General features: G+C 40.1%; 1 protein-coding gene across 2 annotated transcripts in view; it reads left to right on the top strand.

Annotated features, from left to right (window-relative positions):
- Nucleotides 1-19,729, top strand: part of LOC309708074 (integrin alpha-M-like) — a 28,790-nt gene that overhangs the window by 3,110 nt on the left and 5,951 nt on the right. Inside the window, exons 3-20 of one of the 2 annotated variants that reach the window (XM_082535817.1) lie at nucleotides 917-999; nucleotides 1,092-1,171; nucleotides 1,258-1,372; nucleotides 4,666-4,796; nucleotides 4,898-5,040; nucleotides 5,185-5,335; nucleotides 5,557-5,692; nucleotides 5,792-5,865; nucleotides 6,445-6,559; nucleotides 6,751-6,893; nucleotides 7,802-7,948; nucleotides 8,035-8,232; nucleotides 14,335-14,465; nucleotides 14,893-15,047; nucleotides 15,135-15,301; nucleotides 15,399-15,515; nucleotides 15,919-15,989; nucleotides 16,072-16,213. In XM_082535817.1, coding sequence (XP_082391943.1) covers nucleotides 917-999; nucleotides 1,092-1,171; nucleotides 1,258-1,372; nucleotides 4,666-4,796; nucleotides 4,898-5,040; nucleotides 5,185-5,335; nucleotides 5,557-5,692; nucleotides 5,792-5,865; nucleotides 6,445-6,559; nucleotides 6,751-6,893; nucleotides 7,802-7,948; nucleotides 8,035-8,232; nucleotides 14,335-14,465; nucleotides 14,893-15,047; nucleotides 15,135-15,301; nucleotides 15,399-15,515; nucleotides 15,919-15,989; nucleotides 16,072-16,213 — 2,299 coding nt within the window. Of the gene's footprint in view, nucleotides 1-916; nucleotides 1,000-1,085; nucleotides 1,172-1,257; nucleotides 1,373-4,665; nucleotides 4,797-4,897; nucleotides 5,041-5,184; nucleotides 5,336-5,556; nucleotides 5,693-5,791; nucleotides 5,866-6,444; nucleotides 6,560-6,750; nucleotides 6,894-7,801; nucleotides 7,949-8,034; nucleotides 8,233-14,334; nucleotides 14,466-14,892; nucleotides 15,048-15,134; nucleotides 15,302-15,398; nucleotides 15,516-15,918; nucleotides 15,990-16,071; nucleotides 16,214-19,729 lie in introns of both variants that reach the window. The other variant, XM_082535816.1, reaches the window with a different exon arrangement.

Here is a 19,729-nt window from a genome sequence, read left to right as displayed (position 1 = left end):
AAGTTTGGATATTAATATAAAGGAGTACAAATATATCCTAAAAACTTTCATATTTAATGAACCATCTATTCTTCAAAGCCTGAATATCTAAATAAAGGGGGAGGAGAGATGGTAAATGGACTGGTTCTTTAGCTGTTTAGCACTTAAACACTGATGACCCATCATAGCAGAACAGAATTCCAGCAGTGATAGGGGATAGGAGAGGACCCCCTGGAGTTTAGACACTGGTGGTGGTGTTGAAGATGCAGAGGCTTGGATGGGGGTGAGACAGGTTTTACAAACAAGTGAATGAGTACTGAAACTTAAAGCAGTCAGAGTGGAGAGTGATTGGCTCACAGAAGGCAGGCAAGAAAATGACTGGACTAGAATAATGAGGTTGGTATGAATTTGACACGGCACGGTGGTTAGCACTGTTGCCGCACAGCAAGAAGGTCCTGAGTTCAATTCCACCATCAGGCCGGGGTCTTTCTGTGTGGAGTTTGCATGTTCTCCCCGTGTTTGCGTGGGTTCCCTCCGGGTACTCCGGCTTCCTCCCACCGTCCAAAGACATGCAGCTTGTGGGGATAGGTTAATTGGATAATCCAAATTGCCACTAGGTGTGAATGAATGTGAGTGTGAATGGTTGTCTGTCACTTGTGTGTTGGCCCTGCGACAGACTGGCGAACTGTCCAGGATGTACCCTGCCTCTCGCCCTATGACAGCTGGGATAGGCTCCAGCGCCCCCCGCGACCCTGAAAAGGAGAAGCGAATGGATGGATGGATGGATGGATGAATTTGACAGCGTGGGAAAATGTAAGCAATGTAGAGAATAGACTAGGAGCTGAAGACCTAGGAAAGCAGGCAGATGATTACAGACCCTCCCCATAGAACTTATGCATAAACTTCATTAACTAATTAGTGTCATCATTTTCCACAGGATAGTCGTCACTGCACCTCTCAGGCTAAATGGATCTGGAGGAATTTACCAACCTCACCAAAACAAGTGGTTCAAACCTACTGGTATCAACAGAATATTACACAATTTACAACTTACAACTAAATACATTACTGTAAAAGTTTGTGTATTTTATAATAAAATGCTTCAGTTGCAGAGGACCTGCAGTCAAACACAACAGCAGTCAAACATCTTGGCTTGTCGATCGCTGCTGATTCCTCCGGCTCCAGATTCACTGTGAGTAAATCACTCTCTCTCCTCATCACTGTGAGCAAAACAAATTAATATGCAGAGCTTTATTTAACTTTTATGCTCTGATTTAGGTTTGCAGTCCAAGTTTGGTGCATGAATGCAATGAGAACTCCTATCTGAACAGTATTTGTTATGAGCTCTCTGATCAACTCCAGAAAATCTCCTCTTTCAAACCTGCGTATCAAGGTAAAGTGTTCCTCCATGTTTATTTTAGTAAAAGTAAGTAAGTAAAATGTATTTATATAGCCCTTTTTACAGATAAAATGACAAAGTGCTTCACAATAAAACCAGAAATATAAATATAACCTTTGTGCCGCTGCCTGAAAAGTCCACATGCTTTGAACCTAGTATGTGGGACCAACAGTAACCTCTGACCTGAAGACTTAAGAGTTCGGGAAGAAGGAAGAGGTGCTCAAAGCTCAGAGATATACTGGGGAGTTTCATCATGTTGTACATTCTGTACAGTCTGAAGGCGATCCAATGATGATTCGCTGAAACAAGTAATCAGAGCGTTACAGTAATCTGAAGAGAGATGAAAGTAGAATAATCCTTTTCTCTCCCCACATGCCACTGCCATTCTTGTTTATAGCCTGGTCACTTCCCGGATCGATTACTGCAACTCTCTTCTTTTTGGTCTTAGTCACAAATCTATCCATAAGCTTCAACGGGTCCAGAACTCTACTGCTCGTATTATCACCAGGACCCCTTCTATGCACCACATCACCCCTGCTCTGCAGTAGCTTCACTGGCTTCTGGTTAAATACCACATCAATTTCAATATAATTTTGTACATATTCAAGGCTATACATCATCTCTCGCCTTCATACCTCTCTGACCTGGTTCAAATCACCATCCCTTCTCGGTGTCTCAGATCCTCCTCTTCTCTTTCTCTTTCCATCCCTTCCCCCCGGCTAGCCACCATGGGGCGCAGGGCTTTCTGTTGCTCTGCCCCCCGTCTTTGGAACTCCTTCCACCTGAGATAAGAAACATCACTTCCCTCCCTCTTTTTAAGTTCAGACGCAAAACTCAGCTATTCACATTAGCCTATTCCACATAAATCTTTCCATCCTGCTACTTTAATTTATTTTAAATATTTGCTCAACATTTTATCCTTATTATTTTGTAAATTGTTACGTTTGTTGTTGTTATAGCTTGTGTACAGTGTCCTCGAGTGTTTTTTAAAGGCACTTTCTTAAATAAAAATGTATTAATATTATTATTATTTTGATTTTGTCTATATTTAACTGGAGGAAGTTGCCATTAACCATTGTTTGATTTCTGACAGACAATTATTTAAACAAGACCATTTATAAAACTTAGAAGCTTTGAAAGAACAATATAACTGAATGTCATCTGCACAGAGGTGATAAGAACTATTACTGCAACGTCTGATAATTTGGCCTAGAGGGATTATATAAAGCAAAAAGAGAATCAAACCCGAAACAAATCATTGAGGGACCCCACAGGGCAGAACTGATGTTTCAGACAAAATTTGATACATACAGACAGTAAAAGATCTTTCACATAGATGCAACATGAACCATTTCAAAACAACACCAGTAATCCTAAACAAGCCCTTAAGCCTATTTATCATGATCAATGGTATTAAAGCAGAGGTGAGATCCAGTAGAACCAGAATTGTTTACTTTCCAAAGTCTGCTGTGATCAAAATGTCACTAGGCATGTTACAGTGGGGCAAAAAAGTATTTAGTCAGCCACCGATTGTGCAAGTTCCCCCACTTAAAATGATGACAGAGGTCAGTAATTTGCACCAGAGGTACACTTCAACTGTGAGAGACAGAATGTGAAAAAAAAATCCATGAATCCACATGGTAGGATTTGTAAAGAATTTATTCGTAAATTAGGGTGGAAAATAAGTATTTGGTCACCTCAAACAAGGAAAATCTCTGGCTCTCACAGACCTGTAACGTCTTCTGTAAGAAGCTTTTCTGTCCCCCACTCGTTACCTGTATGAATGGCACCTGTTTGAACTCATCATCTGTATAAAAGACACCTGTCCACAGCCTCAAACAGTCAGACTCCAAACTCCGCCATGGCCAAGACCAAAGAGCTTTCGAAGGACACCAGGAAAAGTATTGTAGACCTGCACCAGACTGGGAAGAGTGAATCTACAATAGGCAAGCAGCTTGGTGTGAAAAAATCAACTGTGGGAGCAATCATCAGAAAATGGAAGACATACAAGACCACTGATAATCTCCCACGATCTGGGGCTCCACGCAAGATCTCATCCCGTGGGGACAAAATGATCATGAGAACGGTGAGCAAAGATCCCAGAACCACACGGGGGGACCTGGTGAATGACCTGCAGAGAGCTGGGACCAAAGTAACAAAGGTCACCATCAGTAACACACTACAACGGCAGGGAATCAAATCCCGCAGTGCCAGACGTGTTCCGCTGATGAAGCCAGTGCATGTCCAGGCCCGTCTGAAGTTTGCCAGAGAGCACATGGATGATACAGCAGAGGATTGGGAGAATGTCATGTGGTCAGATGAAACCAAAGTAGAACTTTTTGGTATAAACTCAACTCGTCGTGTTTGGAGGAAGAAGAATACTGAGTTGCATCCCAAGAACACCATACCTACTGTGAAGCATGGGGGTGGAAACATCATGCTATGGGGCTGTTTTTCTGCCAAGGGGACAGGACGACTGATCCGTGTTAAGGACAGAATGAATGGGGCCATGTATCGTGAGATTTTGAGCCAAAACCTCCTTCCATCAGTGAGAACTTTGAAGATGAAACGAGGCTGGGTCTTCAACACGACAATGATCCAAAACACACCGCCCGGGCAACAAAGGAGTGGCTCCGTAAGAAGCATTTGAAAGTCCTGGAGTGGCCTAGCCAGTCTCCAGACCTCAACCCCATAGAAAATCTGTGGCGGGAGTTGAAAGTCCGTGTTGCTCGGCGACAGCCCCAAAACATCACTGCTCTCGAGAAGATCTGCATGGAGGAATGGGCCAAAATACCAGCTACTGTGTGTGCAAACCTGGTAAAGACCTATAGTAAACGTTTGACCTCTGTTATTGCCAATAAAGGTTATGTTACAAAGTATTGAGTTGTATTTTTGTTATTGACCAAATACTTATTTTCCACCCTGATTTACGAATAAATTCTTTACAAATCCTACCATGTGGATTCATGGATTTTTCTTTCACATTCTGTCTCTCACAGTTGAAGTGTACCTCTGGTGCAAATTACTGACCTCTGTCATCATTTTAGGTGGGGGAACTTGCACAATCGGTGGCTGACTAAATACTTTTTTGCCCCACTGTAAGTAAAGTGGTTTCAGTGGAATGCAATTTGCTCAAACCAGACTGGAAAAGGTCCATTACGTTGTTTTCTTCAAAAAGTAGTTAAGTTATTCTGCTACTGTTTTTTTCAACAATATTTAATACAAATGGTAATTTTGACCTGTAACTGCCTGGAAGAGTTATGATTAAATATGTTTTATTTTTCCAGAATGCACCAAAAAGACAGTGGACCTCGTCTTTCTGTTTGATGGATCAGCGAGTTTGACTCAAAATGAATTCAACAGAAATAAAGATGTTATTGTGGAGATAATGGACAGCCTGAAGAACATGTCGATCAAGGTCAGTTCACTACTGCAACATTTAAGCATTCACAGCTTTTATTTGTTAAGATATATTTACCGTTTAGTGTCGTATCTAAATAATTTATGTTGGTTTTTCAGTTTGCAGCAGTTCAGTTTGCCACAAGAGTCCACAAAGTGTTTGACTTCAATGACTATAAAGCCGGACGTGCTCTTGATAAACTCATGAAAGAAAATCATTTAAAAGGTCTCACCAACACACACAGAGCCATCGAATTTGTTCTGTAAGTTCAGTTATAATAAAAGAAGAAAGGCTCAACACAACTGTGACATTATTTGCATCTTAAGTTTGTTGATTTACTGTTAATGTGTTCATGTTCACAGCTTGGTTTATTGTGTTACAAAAGCTGTTTTTACTTTTGTTTCAGTGATGAAATCTTTGACAACAAAGCTGCAGGCGCCTCTCCTGATGCAACTAAAGCTCTGATTCTAATCACAGACTTAGATCCCTCTGATACAGACAGAAAAGGGATAATTAAAAAATATGATGAGAAAAATATAATTCGTCTTGTTATTGGGGTAATGCCATATATCATGTCTCCTTTTTTGTCACGTTTGGTTTCTTCTGTTCACTTCTGTATAACAATCAATGCTCTTTTTAATATATGTGATGAATATGAGTTTATTGTTGTGGGTCAGAACAAGTAAATTCCAATTTTTATTCTAATATTGTGTTTTTTTCTTATGCTGATGTCAGACTTGGAACTCCTTCATGTTTTAAAGCTGTGTTCTGGTTTCAGATCAAGGATGCAAAGCTGGATAAATTTAGGGCCATCGCTTCAGAACCAAAAGACAAAAATGCCTTCAAAATTGAGAATTATGATGGACTCACAGGAGTACTGGAGAATTTTCAGAAAGATGTCTTTGTTATGGAAGGTGGGGTCTAATTTCTTTCAATCAAGAATCAAGAATTCATGTCATCTCATCTTCCACATGTGCAGCTGTAACGTGTACTCCCTGATGGTCCATATTTAGGTTCCAAAGGGGCTCAAGCAAGAAACCTGACTGATGAAATGTCTCAGAGTGGATTCAGCGCTGTTTTCAACAAGGTGAGCAAAATCTATCTGAGCACCCTAAAGAATCATCTGGAAATCAGACTAAAGCAGGGGTCTCAAACTTAAATGAGCTGTGGGTCACTGCCTGCACTGTCATCTCATGTGAGGGCCACTTTTAGTGTTCAGTAGTACAAACAAGAAAACACCCACAAATATTTCCCAAAATGTAGTGTTTTGTTTGTTTGTTTTTTAAATTTCAAATATTGTATAACAAGACAAAACTGCAAACATGAATGCACATTTTTTCTCACACTTAACTAACTTAAGCCTTTCATTGACCTACCAAATAAGCGAATTGGTACTCTCTTTCTGGCCAGACACAAGTGCAGACATAAATGTACAGTGAAGGGCCAAATTGCATTATATTTCTTCATATCAATATACGGAGTTTGAGTGAAGGACTTTATCCATGCTAAATTTAGCACTTCAGCATCCTTAAAACTTTTCTGCTGCTGACTAACTGGAAAATGAGTCCAGCTGCAGCAGGTCAGATGACACAGTTGATCTTCCGCTTCCTTTTCTAACCATACCTGGGATTCCTGTTTCATTACACCTGCACATTCCTGTTTATAGGATACACTGATTCTGGGTTCAGTGGGAACAAACAGCTGGCGTGGTTCTCTCCAAGAACGTCGAGATAAAACAGAAACAATTGAGGATCAAGAAATGGAGATGGACTCCTACATGGGTAAACTTTATTTACACATTATCTGATGTTTCTTTTTTAAAAATAAGATTTCGTTATTTGGCTCAACACTTGAACAAATGAACTTTGGAAGGTTCCAGTCTAAATCAGTTTTAATATCTTCCAAGTACAACAAATACACACATTAGTTTTTCAAATAAAAACATGTTGTGTGTTATATTTGCCTCTTGCAGGATATTCTGTCTCTGTTGGAGAGAGAGGTGGGGTTTCTTTGTATTTCACGGGTGCACCCCGGTTTCAGCACACAGGACAGGTTGTACTTTTCAAACAAAACAGCAACAACTGGACCACAGCACAAAGAATAACTGGAGACCAGGTCGGTTACTTATATGGTAATTTTACTCTTCATATGGCTCAGTTTGTTTTTGGAAGTCATTGTGTGTCACCATGTCATTGTTGATACCTGATTGTAGTGTTGCCTTGAAATAAATGCAAATTTTCTTGATCAAATCTACTGTTATTTCTATTTTAAATCACTTCTATGTGTAGATCAGTGATTCACATTAACAATTATAGAAAGGTGCTCTATATTATAAAGTAAAGACAGTGAAATATTAGAGAACCACAACAAGCAGACGATCAGCATGATCAAACACTTGATTGAACTCTAGTAACAGGAACAGACATCTAGCAGACTGGTTGAGATAAAATAAGACAGAAAATAAGAGCATGGAGATAAACCACAAATGTCAAACATGACAAAACACAATTTAAAGGAGAGAGAAGACAGAAGTCACCAAGTTGCAGTAATGATGTCGTACAGGGATTGAAAAGATGGGAGTGAAAGAAATATGAAATGCATCACTAGTAGTCTGAGTCTAAAATGATGATAGCGTTCAATGTTTGCAACTTTCCAGACTTGTGCAAAGGCAAATAAACTCTGTGGCTACACAGAGGAAACCAAAGAACTTCTTTACACTGGCACCTTGTTTGATTTAATAAAAACAGTTCAAAAATAAAACTTGTTCAAAGCACCGTAAAGCATTAAACTTACTTTGCAGGCATACATGTCGGTTTCTGTAACTGTTTTTAGGGATTCTTGTTTTTGTCAGCATGTTTATTTTGTTTTGTGAAATCATATTTTCTGGCAGTAATATTGTGTTTTCTGTACATGAAGCATTTTCCCTGCATTGATGATTTTTGAGGCACATTTTTCTATATCCCTAAATGATATAAATCTATAATTAAAACAACACTGAACTAATGATATAACTAACTTGTCAGATCGGTTCCTACTTCGGCGCCGAGCTGTGTTCGGTGGATATTAACTCAGACGGTGACACTGATTTCCTGCTGGTGGGAGCGCCAACGTTTTACCAGCTTCAGGAGAAGAAAGAAGGTCAGATCTACATCTACACTCTGACTGATGAGGTGAGCCACCACTTTGTGATATTACAGTGTGACATTCAATGCTTTCATGATCAAACTCAATGAACTAATCTCCTCTTTTCTCATAGCTGCAACTGAAAAGTGAACTGATTGTGATGGGACCATCCATGGGTAGATTTGGCACCACCATATCCAGCCTCGCAGACCTGAATGGAGATGAACTCCGAGACGTTGCTGTCGGAGCTCCGCTTGAGGATGATAACAGAGGTGCTGTGTATATCTACCTTGGAGACAGACATAGAGGGATACGCAGCACTTTCAGCCAGGTGAGAGACGGACATGGAAACCACAGTAACCATAAACAGCAATGGGTTTGGAACAAGTGAAATATTTTTCAGTAATTTTGAATTTACTTTTAAAAACATTTTTCTGTCTCAGTCTTAACACTTACATAAGTTACATTCAGCAACAGCATCGTAGGAACTTATACAACTTATAAAACCTCATGCGTGTATAAATGGACACAGAAGGACATAGCCACTGTGACATCACTATAATTTAAGCTGAGAAAAGTCAAAATATCAAAGTAACATGAGAAACTTTTTAAGTTTCTCAATCTTTGACTTTACTAAATCAACATATTTAGCTGACTTTTCTTGTTCATCCAATAACAATATTCCTCTGAACTTAAAAATAAATGTTAAACTAAAAGAAAGTGAAATTCTTGTTTTTGCTATTAACAATGTTTGACAGCTTACTTATTTCCTGTTTGTCTTTTTTTTTTTTTTTGGCCACAAGATTGGAAAAATGGGAGCATCACTTAAAGAAAGATGTCTGCTGTTTACATTTTTTTTTTAAAAGGGGGAAAACAGAGGATCAGATCAGAAATGTTCTTGCTAACCTGACAGGAATGTTGTAATTAGTAGGGGTGCAACGATACTCTTATCGATATTGAACCGTTCGATACAGTGCTTTCGGTTCAGTACGCATATGTATGAACAATACCAAATACATTTTTAATTTATTTTATCAACTTTCCTTCTGATGATGCTGTCTGTGTTGAGCGCTCAGTGGATCTGCGCTCGACAGTGCAGCCTAGGCGGAGTAGTCGAACGCAGATTCACTGAGCAGGCAAGCTAGCGAGACAGAAGTTAAGCTCTCCTTGCAACATGGCAAATTGAACCTCCCCCACCCTCATTCAGATCTGGCGTTTGGAACTATTTTGGTTTTCATGTGATGTATGACCCTGAAGGTAAGCGCGTCATGGACTAAAGTAAAACAGTATGTTGGATGTTCCACGCAATGCTCAATTACATGGGTGGGAGCTAGTGTGTTAGCGCAGTTAGCTCGTTAACGTGTTGGCCGTCTAGCCCCATGCACGGGCGATCGGCGGTAGCTCGTTAACGGAGATTTGCCGTGTTGTGGCGTTAACGTCATTTCAACGAGATTAACCTGAAAGCACTAGTGGGAACACAACGAATATGACTGCACATTTACGCTGACATCATCCTAGTGCAAAGACAAGTGGAAGCAGACAAAAACAACAAACACGCATGCTACAAACTTTACCCGAGTCATTTAGACAGCCGTTAGCACATGATTCTCCTTACGGGACCTGATATGTTTAATATGCTGCTGAGAATATAGCCCAGAAGAAGCGTATAGTATAGCTTTTATTTTGGAAAGAGCCATTTCTCTGTAATAAACTCTCTTTTCCAAAGATGAGTGATTCCTTAATCAGATACAGGGCTCGCAAAATCGCCTGCCCAACGTCCAGGGGCTAGCGATTTTTCCAGTCGGGCTACCAAAATCTATCTCTGCCCTGCCTGTCGGGCTATCATAGGAAGGAAAAATATATGTCAATGCTTTTGCATTCTTTCGGAAATGTAGCTGGGTAATTATGTCATTGGCATCGGTGAGCCACTGTCAATATGTGACATATTGAAATCGCGTTTGAATTTGCCCTTGTCTTTTGCTTTCACTTTGCAATCACGTGAACTGTGTATAGAGAGCGATAGCACTGATTGGTGAGTGATGATAATTTGCGCACCAATTCCTCTGACATCGTCTTATCAATCGTTAGCTTACTACGCAAACATGACAAGTGAAATCTCCCGCAGCTTAAACATGTGAGAGGTTGATAGAGCAGAGAATCGCTGAGCGTTATGTGAGTGCGTGTGTAAAAGCAGCAGGATATATATTGTAGCGGGTCAGGGCTGTTCGGGGTTCTGTTTGTACAGTTATGTTTTGTTTATGTTGCCATAGTGACGGGTGACGCCCTCTCGCTGCTACGGTGTGTCCTTCCGGGGTCAGAGGGCGCCCTGTGTGGTGTTGTTGTTGTTGTTGTTGCTGTGCTGTTGCCATGCTGAGCAGTTAGCTAGCGACAGTGTTCTTCTGCAGATGTCAATAAACGGCTGTGCTCCCTGGCTAGCTCACGGGAAGCAAGACCAAACGACACCTCCGTCTCCTCCTTGTCTGAGCTCGCCACATTGGTGTCAGAAGTGGGATGATGGTGGCACCCCATGTTCTGACCCCAGTGACTTTTCCCCCGCCGGTCGTGACCATCCGGTGCGCCAAAAGAAGGCACCTGGACATTTGCAGGACTTTGTGTGGGGTAATGGGGTCGTCGGGGACGACTGACCCCTTAGGTGGGGGCTATGTAGCGGGTCAGGGCTGTTCGGGGTTCTGTTTGTACAGTTATGTTTTATTTATGTTGCCATAGTGACGGGTGATGCCCTCTCGCTGCGACGGTGTGTCCTTCCGGGGTCAGAGGGCGGCCTGTGTGGTGGTGTTGTTGTTGTTGCTGTTGCTGTGCTGTTGCCGCGCTGAGCAGTTAGCTAGCGACAGTGTCCTTCTGCAGATGTCAATAAACGGCTGTGCTCCCTGGCTAGCTCACGGGAAGCAAGACCAAACGATACCTCCGTCTCCTCCTTGTCTGAGCTCGCCACAATATTTTAGTTCTGCTGAGCCAAATAAGACAGGTCAGGGTGAAGAAGTGACAGCCAAAGAAAAGCTTACCACAAAACGAAAAAGTTATGACAAATCAGACTATAAGGCAAAAAGAAAGTGCAGCTTTATGGTTTCATGGACAAAAGAATTTCTGTGGCTGCAATACGACAAGCGAAATAACCAGGGCTGCACATAAGTGGTCCGCAGGTGCGCATTCGCTGTCAAAATAAAAAAAAAACGGGCACAAGATAAGAAGTTGCAACGCGTGTTTGCATACATAAGATTTTCAGGAGGAGGACAGACATTTGTTTAGAACTCTTAAAGATGTCGAAGAAGCTCCTTTAAGCAATTACTGTGATGTTACTCCACCTCCAAAGAAATGTCAGAAGGAGTCCGAACCACAAAAGAAGCACGTATTCTCGGAAGAGTAGTTGCAGGAGGTGAGCTGGCTTCAAACAAATGATGAACGCACAGAGATGTGGTGCAGAATGTGCCGTGAAAATGTAATAAATGACAAATTAAAAAGGCATGAACTTTTTTTTTTATTGAAAAAATATCGAACCGTGACACCAAAGTATCGAACCGAACCGTGAATTTTGTGTATTGTTGCACCCCTAGTAATTAGGTCAAGAAAAATATTCAAGTGTCTGGAAGTAATAGTCAAAGGTTGTTCAAGGTTCTTTATTTGTCACATACATAGTTAAACAAGTATAACACACAGTGAAATGTAGCCTGACACGCTCGACATGTGCAAAAATGAGGGGGGGGGGGGGGGGGGGGGTAGAGGAAGAACATTTTATATATATATATATATGTGTATATATATATATATATATATACATACATACATACATACATACATACACACACACACACACACACACACACACACACACACACACACACACACACACACACATTGGGTGAATGTGCAGTAGTAGCAGTTGGGGATACTACTGTCAAAGTGCTTTACAGGTCAGCCAGTGAAAACAACGGGGAAAATAGAAATAGACTACAAAAAAACCACCACCACCAGTAGGCAACGGGTGAAGCGTCTTGCCCAAGGACGCAATGACCGAGACTGTCCAAGCCGGGGCTCAAACTGGCAACCTTCTGATTACAAGGCGAACTCCCAACTCTTGAGCCACGATCGCCTCTACGCTAAAATAAAATAATGTAAACTACAATAAAACAGAAAAACAGGGTGTTAATTCAAGCTAAAAGCCATCGTAGTGCTTTAATCTGCTGAGTCAACTGAGATTAAAATCTTTTAAGGTACAGCTGGCCATGAATCCCATGATTTTAAGTATCATTTCAAGTAACAAAAAAAAACCTTTAACAGCACAAATCTCCAGCAAGTCAGCTCAATCTCTGAGCAGTGTTTACTTTTAATGGAATAGTATTTTATTGTATAATTTAGTACACATTACATAATTTTGTATTACTGTAATTGTTTTCTTCATTTGAATATAGTACACGTGTAGCATTCATTTCATTGTTTACTAACTAACAACAACAACAACAACAAACTTTATTTATATAGCACATTTAAAACCAGTGGTGTACAAAAAATGCTTAACATACAAGAGGGGGAGATGAAGTAACAGGGGAGGATCAAGGCTGTGGCAAAGTACCAACATGCTAGCATGTTAGATGGCATTTAAAACACAGAAGCAAAAGAAATCCATATAAAAGCATAAAAGAACAATATGTGTAAAGGATAAAACAGTCAAAAATTTTAAAAATGATTAAAAGTAGTTAAGAATGGACTGAAGATAGAAATAAGCATTAAACTAACTAACAACCAGTCATTAACTGGTAGAAAAGGTGAGGCTAAATAAGTGGGTTTTTAACCGCAGTTTGAAGGATTGAATGGAATCAGACTCGCGGATAGCAATGGGGAGGTTATACCGTAGACCGGGTGCAGCCAAGGCAAATGCTTGGTCACCTCTAGTCTTCAGCCAGGGTCTCAGCTGTACCAAGAGTTCCTGGGAAGATGATCTTAGTACTCTAGTAGGCGTGTATAATCTAAGTAGCTCAATGAGGTAGCTTGGAGCTATATTGTTAATAATTCGGAAGGTAAGCAGCAGGATTTTGAATCGAATGCGATACTTAACGGGAAGCCAATGCAGGTCAGCAAGGACAGGGGTGATAGAGACACGCCGCCCACTACCAGTAAGGAGACGAGCCGCATTCTGAATTTGCAGTCTATGGAGAAGAGTCGAGTTAAGACCAAAGTGAAGGGAGCTGCAATAATCCAACCTAGATGTCACGAAGGTGTGGATAAGCTTTTCCAGGTCCCTATGCGGGACATAATGCCTGACTTTGCTAATAAGACACAATTGATAGAAGCAAGATTTGACAACAGCAGACGCTTGTTTGTCAAATTTTAAAGAGCTATCCAAAAACACACCCAGGCCATTAACAGTGTCGGTGAGGAAACTATCAAAGGAACCGAAGGCATCACGGAGTTGGCCACAGGGAATACTACTGTCAAACACGAGAGATAAGCGAGCCAATCTTTGACTTTGCGCAAGCACTCACGAAAACCGTGCAAAGACATAGCAGGATCATCAGTTAATTCGAAATAGATCTGTATGTCGTCAGCGTGACAATTATGTGCAATGTTGTACTTCACAAAGATGCCTAAGGGGAGCATATACAGTGAGAAGAGCAGGGGGCCGAGGACAGATCCTTGAGGCATGCCACACGAGAGAGGTGCAGCAGAGGAGAGATAAGGGCCAAAATTGATCGAGAAAGAGCTATTAGAAAGATATGACTTAAACCAATCTGGGGCGGCACCTCTAATGCCAACTGTGTGTTCAAGCCTCGCTAATAGGGTGTTATGATCTACCATATCAAAGGCCGAGGATGGATCCAGTAGGACCAGGACTGAAGAGTGTCCAGAGTCAGCAATCAGAAGGAGATCATTGAGCAAGGCTGTTTCAGGAAAGAGAATGAGGCAGCTCAGTCTCTTTCCTTTGACAAGAGTTTCTACCAATCCTACTATTAATGATACTAACTAATCATGTGAACATATTCCAGCTGATAAAATCCTGAAAATACAAGCCAAGGGCTTCAATTAACCTTCACATGAAACATCAGAATAGGAAACAAACAACTTGAGCTCATAGATTTTGACTTTGGAATGATTGCTGATATTTGTGAAACTGTTGATCTCTGGAATTTAAAAAAACAAAACAAGCAAAACACAAAAACAGCCAACTGTCTGTGAGTGGAAAAGGCTTAGATAAAGAGCATCGAGGCGACTGTTGTTGTCATTTGGTGCTGTATAAATACAATTAAATTAGAATAGAGAGGATGGAGGAGAATGGGCAAAATGTCATGTGAAATCTACATCACAAAGAGTAGCATTTCTTATAAGACCTTTGTTAAATTTTAATGTAAATACACCGTTTTTCTCTGCCATACAAATATGTGTGAAAACACTTTTTCAGTATTGAAATCTCTTATTTCAGAGAATCACAGGAGACAAAATAACACCTGGGATAAGATTCTTTGGACAGGCCATCGATGGGGGCGTCGGCATCAAAGAGGATGGCCTCCCAGATATTGTGATCGGATCACAGGGCGCTGCTGTTGTCTTAAGGTAGGGTTAGTGTGCTTAGTGTTAGGGTTACAGCTCCCTTTGCACAACTCTTGTGCTTTGAGTTTTAATTTGGGGGGAAAACACAAAGTTTAAGTTGTTGTTGTTGCCGCAAATTGCTCCATAATGTGTAGATGCAGTTTTTTGCAAATTGGTGAATTTCTGCCCATCATTACCTGTGAGAAACTCGACCACTTTCTCATTTTAAACATTTGATATTTTTTATGTTCTGTTGTGAATAAAATATGGATTTATGGATGCATTCTGTTGTTACATTTTATAAAGTGTCCCAAATTTTTCAGATTTGGTTTTGTATATAAAATAAAGAACTAATGTTGCTATACTGTATTATGTCCTGATATATAAAACCTTAGTATTGAAAGAGGGCATCATTACTACTTTCTTATTACTGTTCTTAAATGTCTTTCAGCTCCAAGCCCGTCTTTAATGTGATGGCTCACCTATCTTTCCACCCTAAGGAGATAAGCACAGAGAAACTTGACTGTCAGGGTGCAGAAGGAAATTTACTTATGCTTACCTTAACAGCCTGTTTTGAAATGGTAGAAGCAACAAAGAGCAAACAAGGTAGGAGCCTCATTCAGTAAACCATTTAACAGCTGCTGACTGCACCCTGTGAATGCATTATTGTAATCCTGCTCTGCGGGTTTACAGGGAATGTGCGCTCTGGACTGAACATCACATACATGTTCGCCGTGGACCCAATGAGACAAAAACATCGAGGTTTCTTCACTCAAACTGATACGAAAACCAGGAGTCTTACCTCCACCTATGAGCTGAAAGATGAAATGACTTGCTTAAACTTCTCCATCTACATGCACGTATGAAGCTGAATTCATAATATTTGCACATATTCTCAATCTGATCAAAAGCAAACCTCGTGTTTATTGCTCCTCTCTTGTTGCTTTTGCTTTACAGAAATGTGTGATCGACACGTTGTCACCGATCAGCATCAAATTAAACTTTTCTCAAGCTGACAGTGAGACTGCTAACATCACCCTGAACATGGACAGCAAAAAGCAGTCTGCTGTTGAGGTACGTTCTACATACAACATCAATATTCACAAAATTGACAAAGCTGCATCTACACATCCACTATTTTGAGTGTTAAATGAACACTTTGACAGTGTTATCAGTAGCCTAGTCAGGTTTAAAGATTAACAACGACTAACACTGAGCATTTTCAAACACTGAAAAATAACCTAAAATGTTAGGGATATTCCAGTGTTAGAAAATCAGTACTGCTTAGTGTTAGGCTCCTGTTAAAATATAACACTGTCAGTGTTCATTTAATACCGGAAAGAGTGAACCTATATAGAAACTCTCTAGTGTCAATTTAACACTGTACAATTTTACCACATTCACCACCTCAGTTTAGTGTGTTAGGAAGGAAATCTTTTTTCTGGCATCAATTAAACACAAGTTTTATTTTTCGCAGGTTCCTTTTGAGAAACAATGTAGAAAAAATGACACTTGTATCGCTGAACTGGATGTCAAATTCAAATTCAAGTATGTATATCTACAAACACGACTCAGATATAATACGATTAATGTCATATGTTTAATATTAGGTGTTGTTTGTCTCTCTCAGGACTCCGACATTATTGGTGACAGAAAATAACTACTTCAATGTGACTATACATTTGAAAAATGATGGTGATGACTCATACAACACCAGCCTTATAATGTTCTATCCTCCAGGCCTCTCCTTCTCTAGGATGACTCTTATAAAGGTAACTATAAAGATACATTACAAGACAATACAGTTTTATTTAAATAGCACGTTTAAAAACCCAAAGGCACACCAAAGAGCTTCACAATGATACAAAGAATCAACATAAATCAATTAACAAAGTACAGATTAGGCACTAGCACTAGCACAGACAGAAAGGAGGCACTAATAGACCAGAAGAGTTAAGTAAAATGTCAATTCAGAAGGAAGGTCAGTTCATGGATACAAAATCTGAACTAAAAAGTAAAAAAAAAAACAGCAGTGAAATTAATTATAAGTTTATTGAAAGGGCATTAACTGGTCGGGAAAGTCAGGTTAAATAAGTAAGCCTTCAATCTTGATTTGAAGGATTGGATAGAGTCTGGGGCATGAATAGAAGCGGGGAGGCTAGTCCAAAGGTTGAAGCAGCTGAAGCAAAGACACGATCGCCTCTGGTTTTCAGCCTAAACTTAGTTTGGGCCATCACGCACGACAAGGAGTGTACAGATTGAGAAGTTCAGTGAGACAACTGGGTGCAAAATTATTCAGAGTTTTAAAGTGAGTAGCAAAATTTTTAACGATATTTGATAAGTAACCAATGTAAATCAACAAGAACGGGAGTGATAGGATCAAATTTTTTTAGCTCCAGTAAGAAGGCGAGCCACAGCATTCTGAACAAGCTGTAGCCTATGAAGAGAGACAGATTGGAGACTAGGGATGGGTATTGATAAGATTTTCACGATTCCGATTCCATTTTCGATTCTGTTTAACGATTCGATTCTCTTATCGATTCTTTTTTAAAAAGGAGAACACTAAGGTCGATTAGCTTAGAACTTTGTTTTATATCTTCTCTTTGAACAAGATAGAAACTTAGGAGTAACATGGCCTTGCAAACCCAACAGTGAGATCTTAAGAGATCCAGCCTACAGCTCTTCAATGGGGCGTCACAGGGTCCCCAGGAAAAAAAATGTAAAATAATAAAATAAATATTCTTCTGTAGCAATAACAAAGTATAACATAAATTATTCTGTAGCAATTACACAAGAATATTCAGTAATGTCCCTGCCTACAATTAAACACATTCACTTACCGAAAATCATCTGCTGTGGCAAACGGGTGCAAGCCTTTGACCACAAACTCAGTCACTGCTCAGTGACATTCGTCTATCCTGGCCTGAAAGGAGACGCTACCGGTAGACTGCAGTGAGAACTGCCAGCATCTGAGCCAGGCTCTGTCTGTCTCATCATGGTCACCTCAATGCACAGTAATGGCAGGTTTTGTAATAAGGCAGATCGCGCTAACATAATATGCACTGTTAGTTGATTATTTACCTGCCGCATTAACGGGAGAGGACGTGCAAACGTTACCGCTGCTGCTGGGTTGAGATTCACGAGTCCGGAGCGAATTAAAAACACGACATTCATTTAAGGTCATCGTGTGTTTTGTGAGCAAATGCTTTTGCATATTCGTAGTGTTTCCTCCGTTAAATGAAATATCTACTTTGCAAGTATTGCAAGTTGCCCTGTTGTCATCCGTTCTCGTAAAGTATAACCAAACTTTTGAGCGTTTAAGCCGCTTAGGCGCCGTGTTTCCTGCCAGATAAATGACGTTCCGCGACGTGGTGACCTCATTCGGGGCGACTGGAATCGATAAGGGAATCGTTTGCAAAAATGGCAAACAATTCCAAGGAATTGAAACAGTGGGAACCGGCTCTCAACAAGAACCGGTTTTCGATACCCATCCCTATTGGAGACCACAGTAAAGAGAATTGCAACAGTCTAACCCGGAGGTCACAAAAGCATGGATACCTTTTTCGAGGTTCCTGTGTGGTATATAATGCTTAGCTTTAGAAATCTAGCGAAATTGAAAGAAGCCAGATTTAACTACAGATGGAGGAGATATCCAAATATATAGAGAGTGAGAGTTAGCAAGAGGCAACAAGCTGGTCTCGAGGAACATGGCTATTGAACACCATAATTTCATTTTGTTTTCTCATTTAAAATGAGAGAATTATCCGACAGCCAATCTTTGACCTCTCTCAGGCAAGCCAACAAGGAGTGCAGTGACAATGACAGATCATCAGTCAGTTGACAATAAATTTGAATGTTGTTAGTGTAGCAATGATGAGAACTACTGTATTTTTCAGAAACACAGTATTTCTGAAATGCCACTTTTCAGAAAAACCTATGGTCACGAGCTGTGGGTAGTGAGTGATAGAACGAGATTGAGGATACAAGCGGTGGAAATGAATATTAAACTGTAAAATTATGTCTCAAAATGGATTAACACTCATCGCATACAAGACCTTGCATATGATGAAGAGGAGTTTAAATTCTACATTTAACAGAGAGCCGTATGGGAGAAATAGGCTCTGTCTTTCTAGTCCTTTCAGTAATCTCACTGCAGTATTTTGGATTAACTGAAGGCTTTTCACAAAGCTTATAGGACAACCTGGTTATACACAATAGAGTTTACAGGTTGCAGGGAACTCGATTTTATGTGCATTTCTGTGCTGTGTTGCACAAAATCTGATAAGTTGCCTTAACTTCCTTCCTGTGGTTGTCCAGTAATGCATTTCCTCTTCTTTCTGCTTATGTCTTGTTGGGGGGAAACTCTGTAAAAAACCCAGGAGAAATAAAGACACAATGAGACAAAGTTACTTTCTTTATCAAACGTGTACACGGGTGAGCTGCTAAGAACAACTCACACCATGCACAGTGGCTTGGTAATTTTTATAGGCACAGAGCACAGAGACAGTGAGAACAGGATAACAAATAATAAACAGATAAAATAAAACAACTCCATATATGGTGCTAGTCTCGTCAGCAGAGAGCTAGGGAAGATAAAACAATCTAAAACAATATGTCCCAGAAACAGGATGTGTTTGCTGGGAAAGTCTAAAAAGATAATTCTAAACTAATCTAACCATAGGCAGAGGGCAGACAAAAGGCATCTTTGTACATTTAAAAGAAGGTAAAGAAACATAGAATCATTTTTCCTGTAACATGTCTTAAAATCCTAAAACTCACAATCTTAACCAATGTTTTTGCTGGGAAAAGGGAAATTAAATGAAAGGTTACTCATATCTGTTGGGTCTAATTACAAATGAATGAAAACCATAAGAATAAAATAATACTTTGGTGGAAAACTGCTTTTTTTTTTAAATGAAAAAAGCAGATAACCTTACTGGAGCCACTCAATGCATACATCTATACAAACCCATTTTAAGAGGATCAGTTGTTCCCTTCATTGATGGTGCATGTTCAGCTCAGTGAAGTGATCACTGACTGATCCTCGTATAGTGACCACTGTGTAATAAAATGCAGGAGAAACTAAATGCATGCAATCTATTTTCATTTGCACATCAAAACAGAGCTCAGCATCAACAAGGTTATGAGCAGACGGTTTTTGGAGACATGTTGGCAAGTTTACTGTGTTTTACTGATGAATACGTTATTTTTGTCATCACGGACTTCTAGAACATTTTGAGATTGGCAGTATTTGATATCGCTTACGGACATGAACAGATTGCGACAGG

Source organism: Aulonocara stuartgranti (assembly GCF_965226115.1).
Source record: "Aulonocara stuartgranti genome assembly, chromosome: 6".
Classification (NCBI taxonomy): domain Eukaryota; kingdom Metazoa; phylum Chordata; class Actinopteri; order Cichliformes; family Cichlidae; genus Aulonocara; species Aulonocara stuartgranti.
Note: the sequence above shows the minus strand (reverse complement) of the source record. Positions and strands in the feature narration are given on the sequence as shown.